The 26,172-nt window shown below is 39.8% G+C and overlaps 1 protein-coding gene across 2 annotated transcripts; it reads right to left on the bottom strand.

Moving 5' to 3' along the window:
* Positions 1-151: 151 nt before the first annotated feature.
* On the bottom strand, positions 152-20,068 carry CMTM6 (CKLF like MARVEL transmembrane domain containing 6). Of its 2 annotated transcripts, XM_032459360.1 has the most exons (4): positions 19,833-20,059; positions 10,062-10,238; positions 5,535-5,633; positions 152-2,959 (listed from the first exon to the last, which is right to left on the bottom strand). In XM_032459360.1, the coding sequence occupies exons 1-4, from the start codon at positions 19,965-19,967 to the stop codon at positions 2,822-2,824; spliced, it is 549 nt and encodes a 182-aa protein (XP_032315251.1). In that variant the 5' UTR covers positions 19,968-20,059; the 3' UTR covers positions 152-2,821. The 2 variants fall into 2 exon arrangements, with proteins under 2 accessions (XP_032315251.1, XP_032315252.1); XM_032459361.1 differs by lacking the exon at positions 5,535-5,633 and having other exon boundaries at positions 19,833-20,068.
* Positions 20,069-26,172: the final 6,104 nt, after the last annotated feature.

Raw genomic sequence — 26,172 nt, 5'->3', positions numbered from 1 at the left:
GCATCTTTTCTACCTGCGCCCTACACCGGGTAGATCCAAAGTCCAGAATTCTTCGTGGGGACTCTCCAAGGTCGGAGAGCCAACTCCTGGAACTCTGGAGGAAGCTTCTGTTTAAATGTCATGCTTTTGTAATAACTGAACCACCACAAAATTATGAAGAAAGTGGATTTATTTAAAAAGAAGACTACAAAATTTGACATTGAGAGAGATATAAAAGACCCACAGGATATATATAATTAATAAATACAAAAATGATTGGCTATAAACAATGTAAAAATACATTTCCCGGTCTCCAAACAGAACATAAGCATAGCAATTATAAAATTTTTCTACTATATGCACATTCCCCTTATAATTTTTAAGAACCAATTTAAACAGTTTATTTGTAAAATAACAAATTTACCATATCCATTGATTTAAAAAATTATTTTAAATTTGAGTTTTATATTGAGTTTGCCCTTTTCTATACATAACAGTGGCTTTGGTCCCAAGTTCTCCTTGAACTTTTTATTTACCACAAAGGTCTTTTTATTCCTAATTCCTTCTACAATAGAAGAGGGAGGCTAATCAGTCATGGATCCTGTAGAAAACAGTGTGAAGAAAGGTTCTAGAGGGGCCAGAAATACCGGTGAATGTATCTTGAAAAGGAGAGGATTGGGTGGCCAGCTAAGAGGTCCATTTCTGCACCAGTGAAACAAATGGAAGTGAAACCTCAGAACAAGCAGAGCTTAAGCTCAATGTCAACGTGCTGTGTCTGTGAGGCCAGCTGAGGGCAGTCTGCCAAACTCAACTAAGCCCAGTGCACAGGTGGGGTCCCTGAGGTGGCCCAGATGGTTTGCTGTGAATCCCAGCTGGGTGAAGATGGCACTTAAAATGACAATGGTATAGTTTGATATGAAATTCCAGAACTTTCCTACCATGAGCTGCTTATCTTTGAACCAGTCTTTATTCTTAGACCCAAGACCCAGGCTATTTCTCCTCTCTTAGACGGCACGCCCAGTAAGAGCAGCATCCATATGACTGGTTTCATTATCTCCCAAGCAGGTAGGGGTGGCATCACCACTAGCACTAGCATCCAAACTCTGACACAGATGGATAAGGTTCTGAGTCAGTAAGACAGAGCAGAAGCCATGTCTGGCCAGGATGACCCATCTTGGAGAACCCATTTAGCCATATTCACGCAGTTGAAACCCATCAACAACACGTAAACGGCAGATGAGAAATTTAAGAAGGATGGGATCATTTAACTGTCTCACTGAAAACACGATTCCACTTGTTCAGACAGAAAACCTAGCCCGCCTGGCCCGGGAGACTTCCACCAAAGTACTGAAGGACCTGATGCATGGGCTCACTGCCTTAACCCTAGAGTCTTGAGTCAGAAATCTAGCAGGAGAACAGGAAAAGCCTAGTTTGTGAACCACTTGGTCAGAAAGGTCACCCTCAAAGTGCCCTATCTGGCCGGCTCCAAGAGAGTCTGCCAGCAACAGATAATTCTCCCAAATGATCAGAACTGGTTATAAAGTGTCTCCTGAGAATGGTTTGACTACTCACTTCCCTTCCACCTCAATGGTATGAACCTCGGCAGGATTCTCTAGATATCCACTTTCTCAAGAAGGTCTCCTCCAAAGAGAAACCAGAGCAATGCCTACGTGGGAATAAGAACCCTAAAGACCTGACTGCACACTCTACGCAAGCACAAGGGCCCAAGATTCTGGACCACCTAAGAGACAACTGGCACCAAGGAAGAGGCAGAGCCACAGGCCCTCCTGAGCCAGATGCCAAAACCGTTCTGATACGGAGACAGGAAGGGGAGGCTCTCAAATGAAAGATCAAAGGTTAGGGCTTTAAAAAGAAGGTTGGTTCCCAAGAAAACACTGAACAGAACCTGCGAAGCTGTACTAATTTCAGTAGAAATGATCGTATAGCAAAAGGGAACAAACCACTGTCTTTTGTAGTATGAACTCATCTCTTCAGATGCTGAAGAAGTGGCTGAAGCCTGCTTTTACAACTGTTCTCACTGTATTTGCAAAAAGTTTATCTTTCTTTTCTTTGGTCTTTAGGCACAATACCAGTTTCTTCCATTTTTCTATGTCAAATTATATAAAGATTTTTTTAACCTGCTCTCAACAACCAAAGTGCAATTTAAACATGGGGTTGCTAACGTTGTTGCTTTTATAACATAAAGTATCAACATCTCCCACATATTTTACATTAGGCTAAAAATGGTCTAAGAGTTAATTATAATTATGCTAAAATGTTACAGTATAATTTTAAGGCTGAGTGAGATACAGTAAAGCCTGGGTATTATATCTGAAGGAAAAAAACCTAGACCAGCATTTAAAATATTGATCTTGTAAATACACATTTGATCTAATCATCAAAAGCAAAGTAAACAGTCATAGCTAAACAAATTTAAAAATGAAAAAAAAAAAAAGAATAGATGCACTTAATTAATCATGTGTTTCCACAGCTATAAAGCATAATTTGGAAGCCAAACCTAGTGACGATGACAGAATAATTTACCATCAATTGAGCTCTGTGATACTTAAGAAACAACTGCTCTCACCTCCAAAAAGCAAAACAAAACTTCATTTGACACAAGTTTCAACTATTATAAAAAAAAAAATTAAAAAACAAAAACAAAACCAAAAACCCTCTGGCCCAATTTGTGGTGACTGACACACTGTCTGATGAATACTGATCAAACCGCTTTCCTCTCCCAAAGAAGTGGTTTACCAACAACACAACTTACACACACGCTGCTGCCAGGCCCCAGGCACCGCACACTCACCGCCGTACGTGACACCTGTTCCCAGAGTCTTTAAGCATTAAGTGGTTCGGTGACGTGCTCGCTCCTGGGGGTAGCCTCAGGTTTCCTTGGCCGGCGCTCCTGGAGTTTTTTAAGGAGCATGATGATACATTCAAACAGGAACGTAAGACTTGCGAGAAATCCAAATACCTGAGGAGGGAAAAGGGGGCACAGGTTATACGGGGAATTCTGGAATATAATCTCACCTTTCCTACTTGGCTCTGATCGTGTTTCATATAAGCAAGATAATTCATCAATTTATCTTATACACAGCATTCTTAACTTTAGTGGCTAAAAAAATGTCAAGGTCATCAAAAATGGAAAGAAGCTACGACAACAACAAAAATCCAGAGTAATGGCCATTAGTCAAAGTCTCACAAAATACAAATGTCCTGTCTTGCATGTGTATGCATACGTGTCAGGTCCCAATCTATGAAACTAAGGTTAACAGATGAAAAACAAAATCCTATAACATGGTGCAAAACACAGGATTATTAGCAATGGGTAGACTGACCCACAGATAAGCTAAGGTTTGAAATACGTGAGTAGGCAGCTGAGCCTAGGTAAAAATGGAAAAGGTTAATAGCAAAAGAGAAATTCTATTCTGAGGATACTTTTACGTTAAATTACCTAAACAGTATTTCCCAGTTGGCTGTCACAGTGCAATGACACAGTGACATGACGCCACTACCTACTTCCTCTTCCTGAAACCACTTCCTCATTGTACTCTTCTAACATCTGATCAAACGTTCTGAGAATTCTGTCACGAGACAGAAGACCACGGTTCACATTTAGCTTCTTCACTAGCAAAACCCTTAAGGAAACAGAGGCCAAGAAGCGATCTGTAGGAAAAGAAAACCGATGTAGGTAATGGCTAACGTCTCTTCCAACCCTCAGACTACCTCTCCACGAACTGAAACATTTTGTCGTCTGCACAGTCTCTCACCCTTCACATCCAACCCCTCCACCCTGAAGAAGATGCATTCTGCCTCATTTCCCTGGACAGCAACCTGAGCTCCAAATCCATTCATTCACATGGATGTTCCCGAGACATCCAACCTAATGTTCATTATCAAGTCCACCCCCCCCCCACCAACCCAAGTCTCTTCTCCCCTCTGGAGTCTTTATTTTGGCTTGATGATGGCCTCTATCCCCTTATTTGATCAGCAAATATTTTCAACACTTTAAAGGCAGACCAGATGTCACCTTGTCTATGAAGCCATCTCTGATGACCTCAGAGAGCTCCAGTCCATACAGAGCCCTCCATGCCGTGTAACCCAGATCATCTACTAGCTCTTTTCCTCACATCAGTTTTTTAAAAAACAGACTCCCTCATTTAAGTCTGTATTTTTTCCTAATTTAAATAGTTGCAAAAGGTAATTTCCAGCATATTTTAAATACTGAGTTTTTAAACTACCAGTCACTTTTAATACGTCCAATGAAATCTAAATACTGTAACAATCTAACACATCATCTAATTTCAAACACATAAACAAGCTCTTTTTTAATAGCTGGGGATTTCAGGACATGCTTTTTCCCCCACCATGAACTCAACATTTCCTCACCTTCATTTCACTCTCAGCACAGGATTTTATAGTAATACATTTTTATATTAGAAATTATTTCACTCACCACCCATCACCCTATCATGTGCTTCTACAACAAAATATGATTATAAACCGAAATAGCATAAGGCTTTTTTCCCTCTTCAACTGGTTCCTGTATCCATGGCTAAATACTACTTATTGCTAGAATGAGTCAAGGTTCAGCATTAATTTTATTTCTGTGCTTTGCTTTTACACGTACAACTGTTAAGAAACCGTGTTTGCAAAAATAGGTAGATACAGCTATCCAAGTCTCTGAACTCCTTTTGAGTTGTTCTGTCACAAAAAGCAGTTTTAATGATCTATTGGCTGACAACTCAATTACAACTTCAACTTTGTTATGAACAAAGCATTAGTTGGAAACCAGCTGACTTGGAAGAGGACTTCCTAACCACCTGTTAGTTGTTCATGTTCACAATACTGGCTCCAATTCAAGCCCCTGACCCTTGACTTGCAATTCTGAAATCCAAAAAGCTACAAAAACTGTTCCATGATTTACTTGGCTCAAACTGACACAAGATAAAACTACTTACAGTCCTTACCTCTCTCTTTTACTGTGAACAGTCACATGCTTCAGAAACACTAATACGCTGGATTACAGGGGGCTACCCCAGGCCCTCTGAAGGTGTGTAATACAGGAGATATACATTATTACCTTTCTAAAATCCAGCATATTCTGAATTCTGAAAAAACGTGGTCCCTCAAGGATTTCAGATGAATACGTTTACCTCTCTCTCTCTTTCATAAGCTGAACTTTTGGATCATTTCTCCCGTCTACTCTCTACCCCTAAAATAGCACCTGATATGTAAGTGTGTTTCTGTTGAACTGAAAAGGGGAAGAATATAAGATAATAAAGTCAATTCTACCACTTCCATTAGCCATAACATGTTCATATGTGGAGTAAATGGATTTTTATTAACAAAACTAAGTCAAATTCTAAACACAGGTTCTAGGTTTTTAAGGCTATCATACTGATTTCCTTTCAGATCTTCTATTCAAAATTACACTAAAAAATAAGTCAAAAGACAAACTACTCTCCCTTATTGTATAATTTGTCAAGTACTTTCTAAATTCTCTATTTCTAAGGAAACAAATAGAAGCAAAGACAAAAGGTACTTACAACTGCAGAAATTTCAGCTGAGGTATTGTCATGTGAAAAAGTGAAAATGATGGATGCCAACAAAAACACAATTCCTGTTCCCAAAGTAATATAAAAATCCTATATATACACATAAAACAAAGGAGGAATACAGCACGGTTAGGCTGACTGAAAACAAATGTTTTAATTTTTAACTTTTAAAAAACTTTCGTGACTTACCTTTTTTTCCTTGACCCAAACTTACATAATTCAACTTCTAACTTTTTAATAAGCCTGGTATTTGATAAATACCCTGCAAAGGAACACTATCCACACTTTGAACAGGGCATATTCAGAAAGGACATCACAAGATAATCTTTTAATAAAAATAGTTCCCCATTATCACTTATATGTGGAATCTAAAAAATAAAATAAGTGAATGTACATAACAAAACAGAAACAGACTCAGACGGACAGGGAACAAACTAGTGGTTACCAGGGAGAGAGGCAAGATGGGTGAAGAGAACTAAGAGGTACAAACTATTATGTATAAAAAAAAATAAGCAACAAGAATATACTGTACAGCACAGGGAAATACAGCCAATATTTCAACCTAACTTTATGGAGTAAAATCTATAAAAACAATGACTTGCCCTGTTGTACACTTGAAACTAATTTTAAATCAGCTGTATTCCATTAAAAATAAATAAAATGAAATAAAAAGTTCCCCAAGAGGTTGTGCAAGTATGTGTTTATCCTTTTCTCTAGGACACATTAAGGTCATCAAACCCAAGGATTTCTTAAATCCCGTATTACTTCCAGCAAAGAAAAGCATTTTTCTTCCCTTAAAAAGTAAGCTATGCTAGGATATGGCCTCTCTGAGAGGACTTCGTTGCTTTTAAAGCACTTTGGAAAAGAGAGCCTCAAAAGGCCGACTCATCTTCAACTAAACAAAATTATGTCAACAATTTGTTTTTTAGACACTTAAGCTTTCTGGAATAACATGTTGCTTTCAATTGTTCCAAGTGGGTTATCCAATGTGAGCTTGTATGACAAGATTATCTCCTACACAAAAGCCCCTACATCTCATCATAATGTAGCGGAAGGCAATGAAATTCTTTGTGGGTTTCCGAGCGCTCTCCTGGGCAGTACCACACAGGGCTCTCTCTCATCATGCCAACTGAAAACATGCTTGACATACATACTTGATGCAGAGGAGAAACTGGAAAAATGACAGCCCAGCCACTCCAAAGTGTTTAAGTCTGGTATTTTGTATTGGAGGTTTCTGAAATACATCTCCACTAAACCTAGTATCAATAAAACTACCCCAAACAGAATTCTTACGCTGTCAATAGTTCACTTAACATTTATAAAAAACTTCACAGAGATTTTCTCTTTGCTTCTAAAAGAGGTGTTTCTCTGCAGTACTGTTTTTCTATTCCTTTGAATATGATTTCAAATCTATTACATACAGATATAAAACTCTCGCTACTAATATTTGGAGTACATTCAAGGAGGTATTTAAACAAGACAATCATTTTGAGACAGAATAACAGACTGTTTGGTAAACACAGGTTCCTGAGCCAGACTACCTGGGTTCACAAGGACTCTGAATTAGTTCCCTAACGTCTGTGTGCCTTTGTTCCCTCATCTGCAAAATGGGAGTAAGAATAATGTCGTCTTCACAGGTGATTCTAAAGATTAGAGTTAATTCATGAGAAGTGCTCAGATCACTGCCAGACAGACAGTAAATGTTCCATAAATGCTGGCTCTTGTTATTTGTGATATAATCTGACCCACAACTGCATGGGACAGGAAAGATCCTCTCTCCAACAAGATTACTAATCCTGCCTAGACATCACCACCACCACCACACACACAAAACATTCTCTCTGAAACAGAAAACCTCTCATATAAAAATTTTAAATTTAATTACGTTAATAAGCAGACAGGAAAAGTGATTTTTAAACCATTCAAACATATATGAATTCCTCATGTTTGAAAAGCAGAATGTCCATACTCTATGATTACAACCATTTTTAAAAATTAAAAATCACCTACAAATAAAAAACAAAAGAAACACAGTAAAATGTTTACAAAAGTTACTTTAGGATTAAGTGACTAATTTCTTTTTTTTCTCAGTATTTTAAAATCAGTATTTACTCTAAAATAACTTTTTATATGCTCAAGTATAATAAGGGCTTTACATTTTGTTTAGTTTGACTGCTGTACTAAACTGCAAAATACTGTAATGTTGTTTCTTGTCAAAAAGATCAATGTTCTTAAATGCTACAGACACAGCCCTAAAAAACTAAATACTTCTAAAAATCTTTTCATCGATAGTGATACTATTTTGCCATTAGGGGCTAAGAAATGAAAAAATATTTTCAATATTTAATATTTACAATATAAATTGTCCAAATCTTACTGCATACTTACCTGTATGCAGATTATAAATATAATTAACAAAAATGCTATGGTATTCTCTGCATCTTCTTTTTAATTTGAATTTCATAAAATAAACAGGTTTTGCTGTCATCACTATGCAGACTCCTGCGGTGACGATATTTGCCGTGACAGCATCTAAAGCTAGAGGGCGAGGGTTCTAGTAGGATTCGGCCTCCGCCAGGTGGCACACTGCAAGGTGCGAGTCCTCTCCGGGGTTAAATCTCAGGTTATTTTTCCCCTTGCTGTGTCACTTTAGACAAGTTACTTAACCACCCTGAACCTAAGTTTCCTCAACAGAAAAGTGAAGTATTACTGTGTGAAGATTCTAAGCCACAGCATGTAAAGTGTCTGGTGCTCAGGACATGCTGACAGCAGTTATTACCAGGTAAGATAATGGGACAGTTGGATACTGGCTACACCAAGAATAGCACAGATGTGCTCATCAAAGACTTGATGGATTTGATTCAGGCTCCACCTGTGTTTCAAAGTTATTTTTTACCTGTCTGGGATCAACTTTTTGGTTTTTAATTTTTAAATTAAAAGTTATATACACATATATATCTTTTAAGTTTAAATATATATCAATTATATATAATTATACATATACATATCACATTATACATACGTATAATCATGTTACATATGTATACATATGTATGATATGATTGTATAATTATGAATTATATACAAATATATAAAATATATATACACATATATACATATTTTACTGAAGTATAGTTGATTTACAATACTGTGTTAGTTTCCAGTGTACAGCAAAGTGATTCAGTTATATTTTTTCAGATTATATTCCATTACATATTATAAGATACTGAATATAATTCCCTGTGCCTTACAGTAAATTCTTGTTGCTTATCTATTTCATGTATAGCAGTCTGTCTCTGTTCATCCCAGACTCCTAATTTGTCCCTCCTTGCTCCCCTCTCCCCTTTGGTAACCACAGGTTTGTTTTCTAGATCTGTGAGTCTGTTTTGTATAGATTCAAACTGTATTATTTGTTTAGATTCCACACATAAGTGATATCACACAGTATTTGTCTTTCTCTGACTTACTTCACTAAGTATAATATTCTCTAGGTCTGCCCATGTTACTGCAAGTGGCAATATTTTGTGTTAAAAGAAGGCAACAGATTGTTATGGCACAAAATTTAAGATGTACCAAAGGGTCTATAGAAAAAAAGTAAATCTTAGATGTATTTTGAATATATGACCCAAGGCTTGCATCCCATAAATTTGAAACAATAATAAAATCTTACTGCTTTGTATTTATACTGTTCTCTCTTATTTTTGATAGTTAAAAATTACTCTAATTTTTATCTTTTCCCTCAAAGACATCAATTATTTCATAAATCAACCCTGACATGTTCAATTCTTCACAAACCACTCCTGATAACTAGAATGCTATTGAAGTAAACTGCTCAATTCTTTCTTTAAATGCAGTAACGATGCACATTATCTCACCTGTCACCTCACAAATTCATACTCTAAGCAAATCGAAACACAGGGTCAGCAGACTAAGTCTTTAGAAAGTTGTACATCTCTAATTCTGTGAATGGTAAATTCTCATATACACTTTTATTAAAAGGGAAATTTCTGAACAATGAACTTAACAAATGTCTCCTTAATTCACTTGTAGACAACTTTTTTTTTCATAACAAATCCAAAGCAAAATAGATGGAATTACACGCTTTCTTGTTTAAATGCTCTAGACATACATCACGTTAGCTCATTACTCTCTCATGTCAAGCATAACGCCTGGCCTACAAGAGGTACACAGTGAATAACTGTAGAACCAATGAGCGATGCTCTGAAATGTGAGACATAAAGAGAGATAAAATCCTAGTTTTTAAAAACACCTAATGTGAATTAGGTTAAATCACCAATAATTAAACCACTGGCAGCGTGCGTCACTCTCACTCTAATTTCACTGCCCCCGTCATCCCACTTGGCAGGGAGACCACGGCTGCTCAGCGGCAGAGCTGGGACAACAGGCAGTATCTTTTCCTGTTGCTGACTTGTGAAAACATTACTACTGGGAACAATAAAACAACACAAGACACCCAGATACCCAAGTTCTTCAGGGCTTGCGTTTTCTTATGCTTACCGATGACTTGAGTTTCACGTGTTCAACTTTCTCGTAAACCGGCGTGCAGTACACTATCAGCATGAGGAGGCTCAGCAGAAAGGCACTGCAGCTCACAAATTCAAAAAAGTAAAGCCCTCCACACAAAGTGCACTGTGACACAATCTCCTCACAGATAAAGGCCAAAAGAGACAGCACCTACAAAAGAAAGCAAACATTTTGCTTAAGGGCTTTTCAGAGAAACCGACCGTACTCAGAAAACACCATCCGTTCACTCAAATATTTATAACGTGGACACTGTGGCAAACAAGATTACTGTATGAACCGGATCGAAACAAAACTGACAGTCTAGCTGCCTTGGAGGGAATACTGGGACCCAGACAATCGACCACCTACTGTATGCTGGATGCTAGAACCCAAGAAACACGGGGTGTCGTTATGAAAGCACACCGAAGAGGCACTCAACCTAGGGGTCAAGAAAGGCTCCCTGAAGGAGAGCTGAGTCCAGAAGGGTGGCAGGGTCAGTATGGGGAGTGGAAGACAGGGGAAGGGTCCAAGCAGAGGAGCAGAGCAGAGAAAGACCTAGAGGTCAAAGAGCGCGGTGCCTTCCCACCCCAGCCACACACAGAGACCCACTCCCCCAATGAATCGTGCAAGCAGGGTGATCAACGTGGCTGATGCGTCCAGTGAGAGGGGAAGGGGTGGCAGTACAAAAATGATGAAATGAGACTAGAGGGGTCAGCAGAGGCCAGTTCTAAACTTTTACTGGTTTAATGAATCCGGATTTTAAGGGTTTAAAGCAAACAGGTGCCACCATCAGGTTTCTGTTTTTAGCAGTTCTCTAGCTACAATACGGAGAAGGGACTGGGAAAAGGGCAAAGCTGGCAATGGACATCCAGCTGGGAAGCTGATGTCAGAGATCAGGGGAAAGACAGTAAACAGGGTAGTAGCAACGAGGAATGAAATCACAGAAAGGGGCAAAGCTTCATCAGACAGGAAGAATACACACAGAAGAGGAAGTAAGATAATGTTATGTGTGCTTAAACACCTTAACTTAAAACAAAAAGCACACTGATTTATTCACCCATCTTTTCAGTATGCGCCTACTGATTGCAATTCCACCTCTTGTTTTCTGCATTAATCACTTCCATAGTTGATGACAACCACCTCCAGACTGATGTTATTTGAAGTGGAGCACTTGAGAAGCAGCATGCAGAATCCTTCTACAGTTGGACTAGTTTTACCAGCCCTTCACAGTTGCCATGCTTTTACTTAATTCCACGGTATTTTAGTCACTTTTTTGGGGTCTTTCCAAAGAATTCAATTTATTTTCATAGAAACAATTCCTTTCCACATTCAGTTTTAGCCTGTGTAGTACTTAAGTGTTTGGCCATCAAAAGTATAATTTTTTTAAAGTATAATTTTTTTTATGCATTGAATGGAAAACAGCTAACTAGCTAACTCTGGCTACTTTGGCAACTCAATTAAATGCAAGTGGGTTTGAACGGCGTGTCCACTGTTGTCAACTGTGGTATTAACACACTGGTGCCTCACTGCAGAGGTAAGTCTTTTCTTCTTTTTAAGAGGCAAGGGTGCTGGAAAGAGAACAAATCCCATTTTAAATTTGCTGTGTATCGGGGGTCTGCGGAAGTTAGATGGAGCTGGCTAGGACGCAAAAGGTGGGGGACAAGGAAGACAGCTCAGTGGTAGAGTGCATGCACAGGGTCCTGGGTTCAATCCCCAATGCCTCCTCTAAAAATAAATCAGGAAACCTAATTACTCCTCCCCTCACCAAAAGAAAAACATCAAAGAAAAAGTAGGAGGCAAAGGGATAGCTGGGTCTGGAGCTCAGGGGACAGGTCTGAGGTGGAGATCAAGATGTGGGATCACCCAGAATGAGGAAAGCTGGCCTCGTGCAGGACTGTGAGGAAGGGCTACACAAAGGGGTAGACACCAGCAAAGGACAATCAGGAGCAAGGGGTAGCAGACCAAGAAAAAAGTCCTTCTACAAAGAGCAAGTAATCAAGAGCGCTGACTGCTACTCAGAGGCCCAGGAAGAACAATACTCCAACACTTCCCCCAGACTGAGCCGCAGGAACACTGCTGGTGACAAGACCACCCAGGACGCTGGGACCACAGCACTGCATGCTGGGAAGTGAGGGGGACACAAGGCAGTGGAACAGAGATGGCCAGACACCAAGTGCAGCTTCCAGAAGCCAGATAGTAGCAGATGAGGTCAAAGCGAAAGTAATTCCAAGACAGGAGAGAACTGAGCATGTTTAAATGCTTAGACAGAAACCAGTAAGATCGGTGGATCTAAAGACAGAGGAAGACAAGCAGATTTCTAAAGGTGGGATTTAGGGTTCAAGATGTGGGGCTGACTCTTCTCTAGAAATAGGAAGGGAGAGAGGAGAGAGATTCATTTGGGCAGTTTGTGTGGGTGTTGTGGGAGCTAAGGGAATTTCCTTCTGAGCATTAAAATCATCAAAATGACTGACAACCCAAGTCAGAGACTATCGGGAAATGCTGTCTCACCCAAGGCAGGTCAGCAGAAGCAACCAGATGTATTACTGGCAACAAGACTGCTACCCAAATCAACAGATATGTTTTACAGTATATAATAAAAATTTTATCCTACAAAACATTTTCATCAAATCAAAGGTCAATGGTATAGCCACTCTGGAAAACAGTTGAGCAGTTGCTTTAAAAACTAAGCCTGCAGCTGCTATATGAGCCGGCAACTGCGTTCCTACACGCTGCACGTGACCATAATAAATAAAAACTTCAGTTCGGGCAAAAACTGGTAAATATGAATGTTCTTAATATTTTACTCATAAGAGCCCCAAACTGGAAACAATCCAGACATCCTTCAACGGTTAAGCAAACTGCCAGTCCACACCACGGAATACTACTTAGCAATAAAAAGGAACAAATGTGATGTACGCAACAATCTGGATGAATCTCCAGAGCGAAAAAAAAATCCAGTCTCAAAATGTTACAGACTGCATGATTCTATTTCTATAACAACTATGCTTTGAGATGGAGAACTAAATTAGTGGTGCCAGGGGACAGGGGAGTGGTGTGGGTATGGAGGGGTGGCAGGGGGAGCTATGTGGTGATGCAACAGCTCTGATTCTTGACTGCGATAATGCTTAAGAAAGCTACACTTGACAAAGCAGCAAAGAGGTGTGGGCGCGCGCGCTCACACACACACACACACACACACACACACACACACACACACGAGCGCATAGGACCTCCTGGTACATTTTTTTGGCAAGTTCCTGTGACTCTACAATTTTTTCACACTAAAAAGTTAAAAAAAAAAAGTCATATTTAAACTGGCATCTAAGCCTGTGAGGGATTTCCCCCCTCCTACTGGCAATACAAAATTTGTATATCCCCACAACTGAAAAGAACATATAAGGATGAAAACAGATCCTATTGTTGTGATTTCCTGTAAGTTAATGAGGCATAAATAGTCCCGCACATCCCAAACAACTTCCTCACAGAAAGCAGATTTTGGTGAGTTCCCAAATGTTACACCACAAGATATAGTGACACACCAAGACAAATCCCAGAAGGTCACTGTGTAAAAGTACTTCATCTCCTGCAGTTACAATTACAAGAGTTTTTATATGTCATAATCAAATACCAAATGTCTAATATTCCATTTGCTTTATTCTTGGCTCTACGTTAAATCTTGTCCAAGTTTTAGGAGTTTCTTTGAGAAATTTAAAAAATTTATCTGAGGTGTATGAAAGTCAATTAACTGAGATGGTATCAGCCTAAAACTCTAACTGGGGGTTGAGAACAGCTGATCTTGAACCATTCTTATTACAACAATGAGATTATCTGGAACACTTATCAGTGTAGGCTGTGTTGACAATGAAGTCTTATCTGGAATGCAGACACAGACTGCTTATCTATTCTCCCTAAGAAAAGGGCAGGATCCAGCTGGGCCAGAAGCAATCAGTGACAAGCCATTACAAGTCCTATTGCAAACTTATTAAAGGAGCCATTCTTACTGACCTTAAGCCTAAGAACAGCACTAAGAGGTGGGCTCTGCATGGACATCCTAAGAGACGGAAGAAGTACTATATCAAGTTTGGACATTTACTAGTTCCTATCCCCAGTTATTCCTGATGCCAAGAAATCAGAACTACAAGCGATATTCAGTGTCAAAATTTCTCCTGACTCTCCAGACTCCCCATCTCTGATGCTACTAAACTTGCTTTAAAATCTGCCACAGCACTGTAGTCTCTAGTACCAAATAAAGTGATCATTTCACAATATGTACAAGTACTGAATCATCATGTTGTACACCTGAAACTTATACATTAATTATACCTTAATTTAAAAAATAAACCAAAAAAAAAGTTATGTATCCAAAGTTGTAATATGTACAGGAACGCATAGATGACAGAGCAACAAGATAAATGCACAAGAAACAGCAGGACAACAATAATTTTATATCTCATAATTGGAGCATTCATTATACATAAATTCAGGAGATCTCACGAAAATGTTCAGATCCACCTGAACTAACAGCAGCTGGAGAAGGATGAGTGGACAAGCAGGACTCAAACCAGGGCCAAGAGACATGGAGGATCTGAACAGGCAGAGGGCATTGCTGGTGGGCACCCCAAGGACAGATTCTTCACCAAGGCAAAGATTTGCAAGGAAGAGTGATGAGGATGGAGGGAGGGTATACTCAGTGGCAGAGTGCACTCTTAGTTAGCATGCAGGGGGTCCTGGGTTCAATCCCCAGTACCTCCACTGAAAACAAATAAATAAGTAAACCCAATCACCACCACTCCCAACAAAAAAAGAGTGATGAGGAAAATGGTTAAGGAGCTGAGTGTGGTTTTGTATTATTGTGCCAGGGAGCATGGACTTCTAGATGCAGGGATGGCCTGTCTGGTTTGGCTGGTTAGAAGACAGAAGCAGAGGACTGGGTGGGGCCTGAAGGAACATCACAGTGAAAAGTATGAGGGAAAAGGGCAACTAGCAAGTCACAGGAAGTGCAACACTTCTCAGAAAAAATTCCTTAAAAAAGCAAGGAAACACACTCCAAATTGTTCCTCTAACAGTGATGCTGAGAGTGTGAGGGCTGAAGTGTGACTTATTTTAATCATAATTTGTAAGTAGACACTATTTTTGTATTAAAAGAAAAAAACTGTGAAAGTTAAGGGAAGAATTTCGAGATGTGTGGTCACCAGCATTAAATACCGAAGTAATTAAAGACAGGAAAAGAGACAAGGTCACTGAACTGGATAAGGAAATGATGATTCAACCCATAAATTAAAAGGCTCAATGATTACTTTTTGGTAAACAGTTTCGTTCTCAATGGCATGAGACATTGTACTGAATACTGCTTACTGAATATTAAGCTAAGCACCTAACAGTACATATGCCCAATGGCACCTTCTAATGACATAAAATTTTACCCAAATATAATTAAGGGAATTATCTAGCTGTTAGAGGTGGGAGGGCCCTGGGAGAGCCCAGTCTCCCACCCTCACGGTTACAGATGCTGGAATTAATCTCTGACAGACTAAATCCCACATGAGCCAGACAGACAAGAACCCAGCCAGGCCTCCCGACTCCCACCCTGTCCTTGTTCCCCCCATAAAACACTGTTTAGTAAGTTCATTTTACGACTACGTATGTTTGTGTAGGTTTCCCCTGTAAGACTGCAGTTCTGAAGTTACAGCCATTGTTTTGCGAACTTCCCCTTTTGCTGTTAAATCATATATTAAAACCAACATGCTAGGGTCAACACATTTGGGAAGTCTTAGTGACTAAAGATGGCCTTACAATTCTGGTGATTTAAACATTCAGATAATGACTACCCTCTGTCTCTTTCCATTTCAGTTTCACTACTTTTTCTGAAACTTCAGATTTCCTTAAAACGAACAGTCACCATATTAAATACTAATTCTCCATCATTTAACAGTCTACTACTAAAAAATTTCTCATAAAAAGAACTATTTAATGTGTGCCATTAATTGTAAGTCTCCATCTACAAAATCGTATTAGTCTGTGAATTTCCAAACTTGCAGTTAAAAACCTTGTAGTGATAATTTGAACCTTATAAGGTTCAAGTAAACAAATCTGTCAGCCTGACGTTAGGCTAAGCATCCACTGGCTTAGGCAAATATTTACTCAGAAAGGTTCAAAGATACAATTTGCTGACATAACAGATCTTCTTCAAGGTAAAAATAGAGCATTTCAATTTAGTACACACCAATTTTCACTTTTAAATAATGTAAAGAACACCAATAAAAGATAAACTGCCCCTAAGTGATTTGTTTCTTGGCACTTACAGAGTAACATTATTTATAATCTAATAAATTTAAGTCACTGGTGAATTCTAAATCAAACCCCTTGCCTAAAGACTCATTATAATCACAGTACTGTGCAGCCATCAGGACATCAACTGGGACAGTAAACACAAGGTCAGCTTGTTGCAGAGAGCACATCACACGTCCTTAGATCACTGCACAAGTTTACTAGCAAGGAACCAGGTGGTCAAATGTCAATTCTCCCTTTAAAACAAAAACAAACTCCCGCAAAAATAACAATAACAAAAACCTCACAAAATAAAACATGGGCATAAAGACCAATTTAAGGATAGGATAAACTGATAAATAAGCTGACTATATAAATTTAGAACTTCAATGAGTCCTTACAGTGACTTCTCAGCTGAGTCTCTATTTCTCCTTCAGCCCTGGAAGGTAGATAGTTGCTGGGGGAAGCTTATGTTTTGGACAAGACTTTGACAAAATTAAGGCATATCTGAATGGCAGGTACAGCCATATAACTCCAGGAGTACGTACCTCAAGAACAAGCCATGCTCTTTTATCTCTAACCGTCAGTTTGCAGGCTCCCCTCCCTACCATTTGGTGCTCAGCTCTGTACTAGCAAGCACATCCCACAGCCTCTAAGGCAGCCTCAGAGGTTTATAAAAAACTTAAGTGTGGAAAGAACCTCAGAAAAAATCCAATTCAACCTCCTAGGACTTCTAAGAATTTCCTAAATACGCAGTGTCTGGTTTTTAAGTTTTAGAATAAGATTCCTTTCTCTTTTGGGGTCTCTTAGAATCTGATAAGACTTACAGGTCCAGAATAATGTACTCAAACACAGAAATGCACTGTATTTTGAATAAAATGTCACAGAGCTTGCAAGTCCCTTGTTAAAGTACCTCCTGTTTTGATTACAGGTTTCTCCAGTACAGCTGTTTCCTTATTGGAGCTGTGCAATTGTCTTTAATTAAAAAATAAGTTATCTAAAGTAAAATAATCTAAGGGTGAAGGTATAGCTCAGTGATAGAGTCATGCCCAGCATGCATGAGGTCCTGGGTTCATTCCCCGGTACCTCCACTAAAGGTAAATAAATAAAAACCTGGGAGGGAGGGTATAACTCAGTGATAGAGTGCGTGTCTAGCATACACAAGGTCCTGGATTCAATCCCCAGTACCTCCATCAAAAATAAATAACTAAATAAACCTAATCACCTCCCTCCCGCAAAATAAATAAATAAAAATTTAAAAACAACAAAAATAAAAACCTAATTACCTCCACCCAAATTAAAAAAAAAGAAATAAAAAAAAAACTAAAATAATACAACATAAAGGCAGAATTCGAGTCTAGGCAAAGAAGACTTTGCCTGTTGCCCCAGGCTGGATAACAGTTTTCATTTACCCCATTATATACTTTCTTGGGACTTCCAAGGAAGTCTTGTAACATTCCAAGTTTCCCATAAACAGAAAAATGGATTTCAAGAAGAGACATTAGTTTTAATACTTTCACTCCTCATGGATGATGGAGAACAAACAGGGATAGTCCAGCAACCCTCTTGAAGCAAACTCATCTTCCCCTCTTCTCCCCATCCAAGCCTACCACCCAAACTTCCAGCTGTATTCTATTCTGAGATATGGAACTACAACTTATTAAAGTATAAACAAGGTAATGAGAAACTTAGATTTGCCAGTTCTGACTAGAAAGGAAAAATAAAGGCAACTGACCAGTACTGATGATGTCTTTTGAGCAGTAAGAGTGCTTCAGATGAATATTAATTCTTTTCTGTTCTAGAAATAGACTCATAGACATAGAATACAAACTTTGTTTGCCAAGGGGGCGGAGGGTGGGAAGGGATAGATGGGATTTCAAAATTGTAGAATAGATAAACAAGATTATACTGTATAGCACAGGGAAATATACACAAGATCTCATGGTAGCTCACAGAGAAAAATGTGACTAATGAATATATATATGTTCATGCATAACTGAAAAATTGTGCTCTACACTGGAATTTGACACAACATTGTAAAATGATTAAAATCAATAAAAAATGTTTAAAAAAATTTCTTTTCTGTTCTAAAGAGTTCTACTATTTATGTAAAAACATTTTAGCTCTAAGGAGGAGAAACATAGCTGATATCTAAAAGTAATGTGAAGGGAGGAGGGTATATCTCAAGTGGTAGCCCACATGCTTAACATGCACGAGGTTCTAGGTTCAATCCCCAGTACCTCCTCTAATAAATAAATAACTAAATCTAATTACCTCTCCCTCTTCCCGCCCCCCAAAAAAGTCATGTGAGAGCTGACAAGAGGAAGAGCAGAAGGAAGCCCTTCTGGGCTGAAGGAACAGCCCCTGCAAACGAACATGGGAGAAGGGACCCCTGACGCCTCCTAAGAACAGAAAGGAACTAAAAGGAGATAGAGCCAGACCCTCTTGGGGTCCAGAAGCCACAATGTCACTTGCCTCCAAGGATTTCCCAATTATTCCCAGGGGTGATCGTTCTGGCAGCTAAAAAGTAGTGTCAGTTTTCTGACCGCTATTTTTCTATTCAACAAAAGTAGGTCATCTGAGTTCTAAGAATGTAAATTCTGGTTATCCGAGTTCTAAGAACTTGGGTTCTTCCCAAGGAAATCAATTGGCTGTTTTTACTTGGGATGGTTAAAAAAACAAACGCACAAAAAATCAACCAGTAACCATTCTAAGCGGTCTGATTTTTCTTCTTGCAAAAAATGTTGTTTACCGTTGGCTAAAACAGAACACCGGAGCTCAGTATGTGTGTGATTTGAATTAAAATTTAAACCTCAAAGATGTTTTGATGTTTTCACTAATAGGTTTAAGGTCGTTAACTAATGCCTAAACTGAAACACAACCCAATTGAAAAAGAAGTATACCATGCTCTAGCCCTGCATGCAAACACAAAATGTCCGTTTGACTCTGTATTCGGTACACATACACTGCTCTTTCAGAAATTATTACTTTCCAGTCAATATAAAACTTCTGGAAGACAAATCACTGGACACACACATCTCAATGCCGTGCGTAGTATCGAAAGACTGTCCAACAAATTAAACTGCCCCCACGGGCTCGCACCAGGAAAACCGCAAGAACCAGAGAAAGATGAACAAAAAGCATTTCATAGTCTAAATACAGGCACTCTGGGAGATAATGCAGAGTAACAGCCAGGAAAAGAGACGAAGGTCGCTACGAGGACGCGAGAAAGAAGTCTAACTGGCTGACTTGGGTCTACTCCGACGCATTTCCTGCACCCGCCTACGGTGCTCGGTGGTCCTAAGTCGCCACGGGGGACCCCGCGGGGGAAGGACCTGGAGGGTGACGGACGCGGGCGAGAAGTGGGGACCCGCAGGGGGACGCCCCGCCCCCTGGCGCAGAGGGAAGGAAGTGGGGGTGTGAAAACGCCCGTTCCTTAACAGCCAGAGTGAGAGCAGCTGGGCAGCCTCCTCGCCGTCGCGCCGGCCGCGGACTCACCAGCTGCGAGAATTTGTAGCGCCGGCGCCCCTTGAGCCGGCCCAGGGTGAAGTAGGCGGCGAGGCTGCTACGGGGGCCTCTGGCGGAGGCCGGGTGCGCCTCCGTGGTGGCTCTGTAAACTCCGCCGTTCTCCATCGCCCAGGGCCCAAGAACGCAGGGCCGGAGCAGGCGTCGCCGACTTCACAGATTCCGCCGACTCCGCGGGTATGACCGTCACTTCCTGGGCCTCCGCCCCACTTCCGGCCGACTCCGCCCTGCTTCCGGCCGATTCCTCCCCCCCAGCCCCGCCTCCGCCCAGCCCCGCCCCCTGCCGTCAGGTGTTACCCTTCTTCTAACTTGTAAAGATCTGGGGAGAGGCTCAAGAAAAGGGAACAAGCAACAAGTGCAATCGGCCGAAGGACCGCATGAACGCGGCTCATCCTGAAAGGGCTGTTGGGGTTAGGTTTAAGGAACGGCGAAGGTGAGGAGATGTAGGCAGAGGCAACATACAATGTAGGGAAATTGGGGAAAGCGTAAAGATTGGATTTCATTTTAAATGCAAGGGGTTGTCTGGAAGGATTTTCAGGATTTCTCCCTCCTCCTCTCTGAATTCCTTTTAGGCTAGCTTGTCAAAATCGTTTGAGTTGTCTCTTGTTCACCAGCTGCTAGAGTCACATGTTAATTTTGTGTGAATTTAAATTCATTAAGGAAAGTATACTTTAGCAGCTGAAGGTGATTGAGTTACATACCAGGCACACCTAGTCTCTCCACAACAATATAATGCAGGTACTGTCATTACTTTCACTTACAGATGAGAAATCTGAGGCTGAAAACAAGCAGGAGGGCCCTCCCAGGTACAAAAGTGTCTCTGCGTCCCCTCATTTCTTGTTTGTAAAAAATGCTTTAGTCACCTAGGCCTTCTGTGAGTTCCAAAGGGCAGATTCAAACAGTTACTAATTAGGGAAGTGAGAGAATGCAGAAACTAAGGAAAAGCAGTCAAGAAACAACAGGTCAGTAAGGAAACAGTCCTAGCTCCTCCTCAAGGGATGTACATAACAATCTTACACAGATCTTTGAGTCCTTCTGCAGGAATTCCCCAACCCAGGCAGAGGATGGTCACTACATGCAGACCCACAAGCACTAGACCCCAGACTGGTTGGAACCAGAAGGCTGATGACTAAGATTCCTGAAACATCATGCTGTTATCTCACCACCAACCAATCAGAAGAAGGTCATACCCCCTACAACCTTCACCCCAAATGCTGTCTTTAAAACTCTCCCCCCAAAACCATCAAAGAGTTCAGGTCTCTTGAGCATGAGCAGTCCATTCTCCTTGCTGGGCCCTGCAATAAACGCAATAAATGCTCTATTTTCCTTCTCTGCAACTTGGTGTCAGTAAACTGGCTTTGCTGCACAGTGGTAAGTGGACCCAAGTTCAGTTCAGAAACAAGGCCAAGAGGCTCAGTATCATATCCAAAGTCAAACAGTCAGGGGCAACTGGAATGTAGCCAAAACTATCCTCCTGTCTTCAAATCATTCTAAATATCTTGCTGAGGGTAAGCAGCCACCAATCCTGTCCAATAAAGCCAGTGTTTCCACCAGAGCTACAAGAATTCACTGCCTTGTTATTCTTCAAGTCACCATCATCCCAAATTAGACACCTTGGTATCTGAAATTTACTTCGAAATTCATCCAAAAGGAAAAAAAAAAAGATGAGTTAATGAATAGAGAGGTGGATAAAAGGAGAGACTTGTGATAAACTACAGTAACATGTTAACGTAGTATACGGGTGTCCACTGTACAATCATTTCAACTTCTCTGTTTTGATATTCCCAAAATAAAATATTGAGGGAAAGCTACAAAGAAAAAGGACACTTTGAAAGGAGAGAAGATGGACAACTCTCTCAATGCTCTTGGTTTAAGGGGCACTTAGGCAATTCTGTAGGGGTCTCTGCTTCTCTTTGTACTTATAGGTGGATAAGAATTCAGCCTGTGATTCCCAAACTTTTGGGTGCATTAAGTATCTGGGAAGTTAACTAAAAATAAAGATTCTGGGAGATCCAGCCCCCAAAGTGTCTGGATTTGGGTGGGTCTTGGGAATATACTTTCAGAAGGAGCTCTCCAGATGATACTGGTGGGAAACGCATCCATACGGAGGAACTGCTTTATAACATGATGAGGATGAAAGCTACCAGGTAGGAAACACAGATGCGCCGTAACTTCCTATGCTCTGATTGATTTGGGGGGCCCAGGATTTAGAGGATTTAATATCCTTGCTGTTACCCAAAAACTAGGTACGCCTCTTGGTGGGTGTCAAGCCAATAGACATGACCAAATCAAAGATGGGGAGAAGGAAGGATTTATTATTACTTGCAGCAAGGAGAACGCTAGGAGTCTTTCCCAAAGCAGTGTCTCCCTGAACAGCAAAAACTGGGGAAGTTTTAAGCTAAGGGTATGTCCATAGTCATGAAGCGGCTGGAGCAGAGGAGAATTCACATAGAATTGGGGCAAAGGTGGACAGAGTCCAAGTCTCAGTTGATTTAAATTAGGAGGGTCAACATCATCTATCATTCCAACTTCCACCTGGGTATGGGCCTTAGTGGCCACAGAACTCAAAGATTCATTATTATGTGTCTCCCTTGCGGAGGAACTAGGACTCTGCTTTCTCCTGCACTATTGTTTGAGTGCGTTCCCTCTGTTCCTGCATTTCTTTGCTTCCTTAAGATCTTGGATTGCTGAGACCTGTTCCAGGGCAAGCCTTTTGACCAGGCTTAGATCACAAAATGCCTTAGGCCAAAAACGAATTCTCTTCTGTCAAGAAAGCCATTCCTGGTTCTCTTCTCCAAGGACGCCCCACCTTATCTGCTTATGCTGCCAGTTAAAAAAAGCATGCATTGTTTATGTTTCTTAATATATTAAAAGACCAAATGAAGATTAGAGGGCTTTGTGAACAAATACTTGTAATAGTTGGCCCTCTGTATCTGTGGGTTCTATATCCATGGCAACCAACCATGGATAGAAAATATTTTAAAAAAAAAATTCCAGAAAGTTCCAAAGAGCAAAACTTGAATTTGCTGCATGCCAACAACAACTTACATAGCATATATGCTAGAGGTGATGTAAAATATGTGGAAAGGTGTGCATAGGTTATATACAAACACTACACCTTTTTACACAAGGGACTAGAGTATCTGAGACTTTTGGTTTCCCAGGGTGGGTCCTTGAACCAATCACCCCTGGACACCGAGGAACGACTGTATTAGGGAGTCCTTTTGATGAGAAAACTTTCTCCCCCACAGAAAATTTTCGTCTTCATTAATGAATAAGCAACAATGAATAGTTAAATGCTGGGACTTGCTACATTGAAATAAGAAATCTTATTTATAAAGAAAAGATAAACCAAATAGCAGAAAGGAAGATTTGTTCAAGTTTTGAGAATATTCATTTTTCTCCTTTACTATTAAATAGGTATTTTTTCTGTCTTTTTTTTGTATTTTTTTTAAATGAAGGAAAGAAAATATTCACAAAAAGAGGTAGTTTGGGAAAATATAATTGGATGAAGTTTTAGACATTCAAAAAATAATTTGTTGCTACTTTTTCAGTGGAAATTCTAAGTTTTTGGCAGCTCCTACTCAAAATACTTCAACTGGATCTCTTATCTGTGTGAGTACAGTCAGGCAGTAATGTGAATACAAATTCCGTATCATAGGTACTGTCCCACAATGAGGCCACAGAACCGTCCATAAAGGACCATACCACAAAATAGGTAGTGTATGTACCATAAAAGAGATACAAATTAAATGTGTTGTGAATTCAGAGCCAAGAGAAATGACTTCCAGCTAAAAGGATCAGCATGGTGGAGCCTCAAACTGGGGATTACAGAATACTTAGGTTTGGATACACAGAAACAGGACAGAGGGGCAATGTGAAGGAAGGCAGGGAGAGTCCACGGAGGCACAGAGAACTCTGACTTTTTACTTGTGACTCAGCCATGTGAGGTTCTTCCTCCCTCCTTAACCCAAGATTCTATTTCTTCCTTGTTAAACACAGTTGAAGACACAAAATACAAAACATAGAATGTGAATATATGTATATGTAGGCATGACTGGGATGTTGTGCTGTACACCAGAAATGGACTATAGTCAGTGTAACTGACTATACTTCAACTTAAAAAATAATAAAAAATAAAGAATATACTTTTATTTTACCATGTAAATAATTTTGAAATATGACAATACATTCAACATAAGCAATTTTAATACTGTCATCTTATATGTGAGAGAGGCAGCAGAGAAAAGAGTACCACAGGTATTTTTACTACGGAGGAATAGTTTACCACGGCCCTCAAGAAGGTGACATAGGGAGTCACCACAAGGAATGAAATCGCAAAAAAAATCTCATTCCTGCAGCTCTGGGAATCCTTGGGTGGGAGCTGAGGAGGCAGGACGAGGCTGTGGAGCCTGGCAAACAGACTGCAGAAGTGCACCAAGGTCTGTTCCTGCCATCTTTTTTTTGTTTTATTGGTCTAGGGTAAAAAGAGAATGAGAAAAAAATGTCCGAAAATAATGGCTCTGTGATGTGCTAAATAATGGAGCCTTAAACTATGAAACCCATTGCTTTCAACAAAGAAAGACAAGACTGTTTGGAAGAGACCTTGGGCCTTTCCCTCCAAGGGTTCCTCCCTCCTCAGTGTTCCCAGATGTCAGACACTGTCTCTCTCATCCCTTAGGGGTACATATGCCTCTCCTCCCCTCTGGCCTCCTCCAGCCCTGCCATTTCCTTGACTCTTCCCACATCAACACTCCGTCCCAGAATCTGCTGAAATATTTGCACCACAGGGCTCAGGGCTGTGAAGTACCAAGCCTTTCTTAGTGCCAGAAGTCAGTGCGGAGAGGGAGATGAAATAGGAAAGACTAAGTATTTACCTTCCATCCACATTGCCACCATGGTTCTCTCAGACTATGATATTTGAAAACATTCCAAGATAAGAAGTGAAACCTAATATAAAATAAAATGTATTGTCAATTAAGAAACATTTTTCATATATTATCAATGGTACTTAAAAATGTCATATAGAAAAATTTAACTTTTGCTCTTTTCTGAAAATATTTAAACTTTATATAATAAAACACAAAATGATACTAACAATATGTTATCAAACAAGAATGTGTGTGTGTCCCTGTATACATACACTTTTGGGTGCAAATATTACGAGCATTACTTACACCTACACAATGACCTGATGTAATATAACATATCCATGGTACAACAGTATATCTGCATCATATAAGCCCTCCTCCCTCATACCTTTTTTTAAATGGGGCCCATTTTTACTTTATGAGACATTCATACTCAGTCAGCAGTTCCAAGATGTATTTATTTGAATGTCTTGGTTTATTTATGGAAAAAGGAAGCGATGTTGTGACCCATAGCTGAGTTCTTGCATATAACTGAGAAGTGTAACTGATTTGGTCAAAAGTGTCAGTCAAGTTACAACATAAAAAACTGATTTTAGAATTATGAGGGTGGAATAAAAAAAAAGCATTTTCCATGTTGAGTGTAACTTACATCACGTGAGCAAAATCTGCCAATCAACTAAGTATGGGAAATAAGGGAATAACTAAAGTTATGGTACTTAAACTCATCCATTTAATATGTTTTTAAATGCTTTAGCTTTGTTCAGCTTCTCTAAGAGCTTCCAGAGTTGAACATCACTCCAAACTCACTGTCACATCCTCATCTGCATAGTAGGGCCTCCTTTGGGTCATGTGCTATGAAGTAATATAACCAGCTTTTCAGTTCAATCTTATTTTATATCTAACGTTTCAATTCAGAAGTTCAGAATTAATTTGGAAGATCCAAGGAATATTACCATTCTTAAATACGTGGAAAACTTACATGTGAAAAAATATTCCTTTTAATGGAATTGAGAGTTCAGTCTCAGAATTCTCACCTATGAATGTCCTCAAGATGTACACCAACAGTATCATTCCTACCCACCTTCTGGTTTAGCACTCATGGTTTACTATTACAGAGTTTGGAATATTCAGGGAGAAATATTGCTACAGGCTAAAGCCTAGGAAAATTTAAATAATTAGTTTAAAGATTAAGTTATGTCATATGGCAGATCTTGACTATTCTTGCACCCAAGCTAGAATCCAGTGTTTCATTTTGGCAGTTATTTTAAAGGCCACACTCTAATTATATGCATGCGTAGCCTCTTCATCACAGAATTTAGAATAAAAAAAAATAAACAGATATAATGGGCGGGAGGGAAATAGCTCAGTGGTATAGTACATGCTTAGTATGCACAAGGTCCTGGATTCCCCAACACCTCCATTAAAGCATCTATCTATCTATC

Source organism: Camelus ferus, chromosome 17 (genome assembly GCF_009834535.1).
Source record: "Camelus ferus isolate YT-003-E chromosome 17, BCGSAC_Cfer_1.0, whole genome shotgun sequence".
NCBI classification, from domain to species: domain Eukaryota; kingdom Metazoa; phylum Chordata; class Mammalia; order Artiodactyla; family Camelidae; genus Camelus; species Camelus ferus.
The sequence above is the reverse complement of the archived record's forward strand: the minus strand, read 5'-3'. Positions and strand labels throughout refer to the sequence as shown.

Coding starts and splice junctions, on each gene's coding strand:
- CMTM6 (XM_032459360.1), bottom strand. CDS start 19,967: ATGGAGAACGGCGGAGTTTACAGAGCCACCACGGAGGCGCACCCGGCC. Junction 5,634..10,061: donor ACGTGAAACTCAAGTCATCG/GTAAGCATAAGA, acceptor GTGTATATATAG/GATTTTTATATTACTTTGGG. Junction 2,960..5,534: donor CAGCTGAAATTTCTGCAGTT/GTAAGTACCTTT, acceptor TTCCCTCCTCAG/GTATTTGGATTTCTCGCAAG.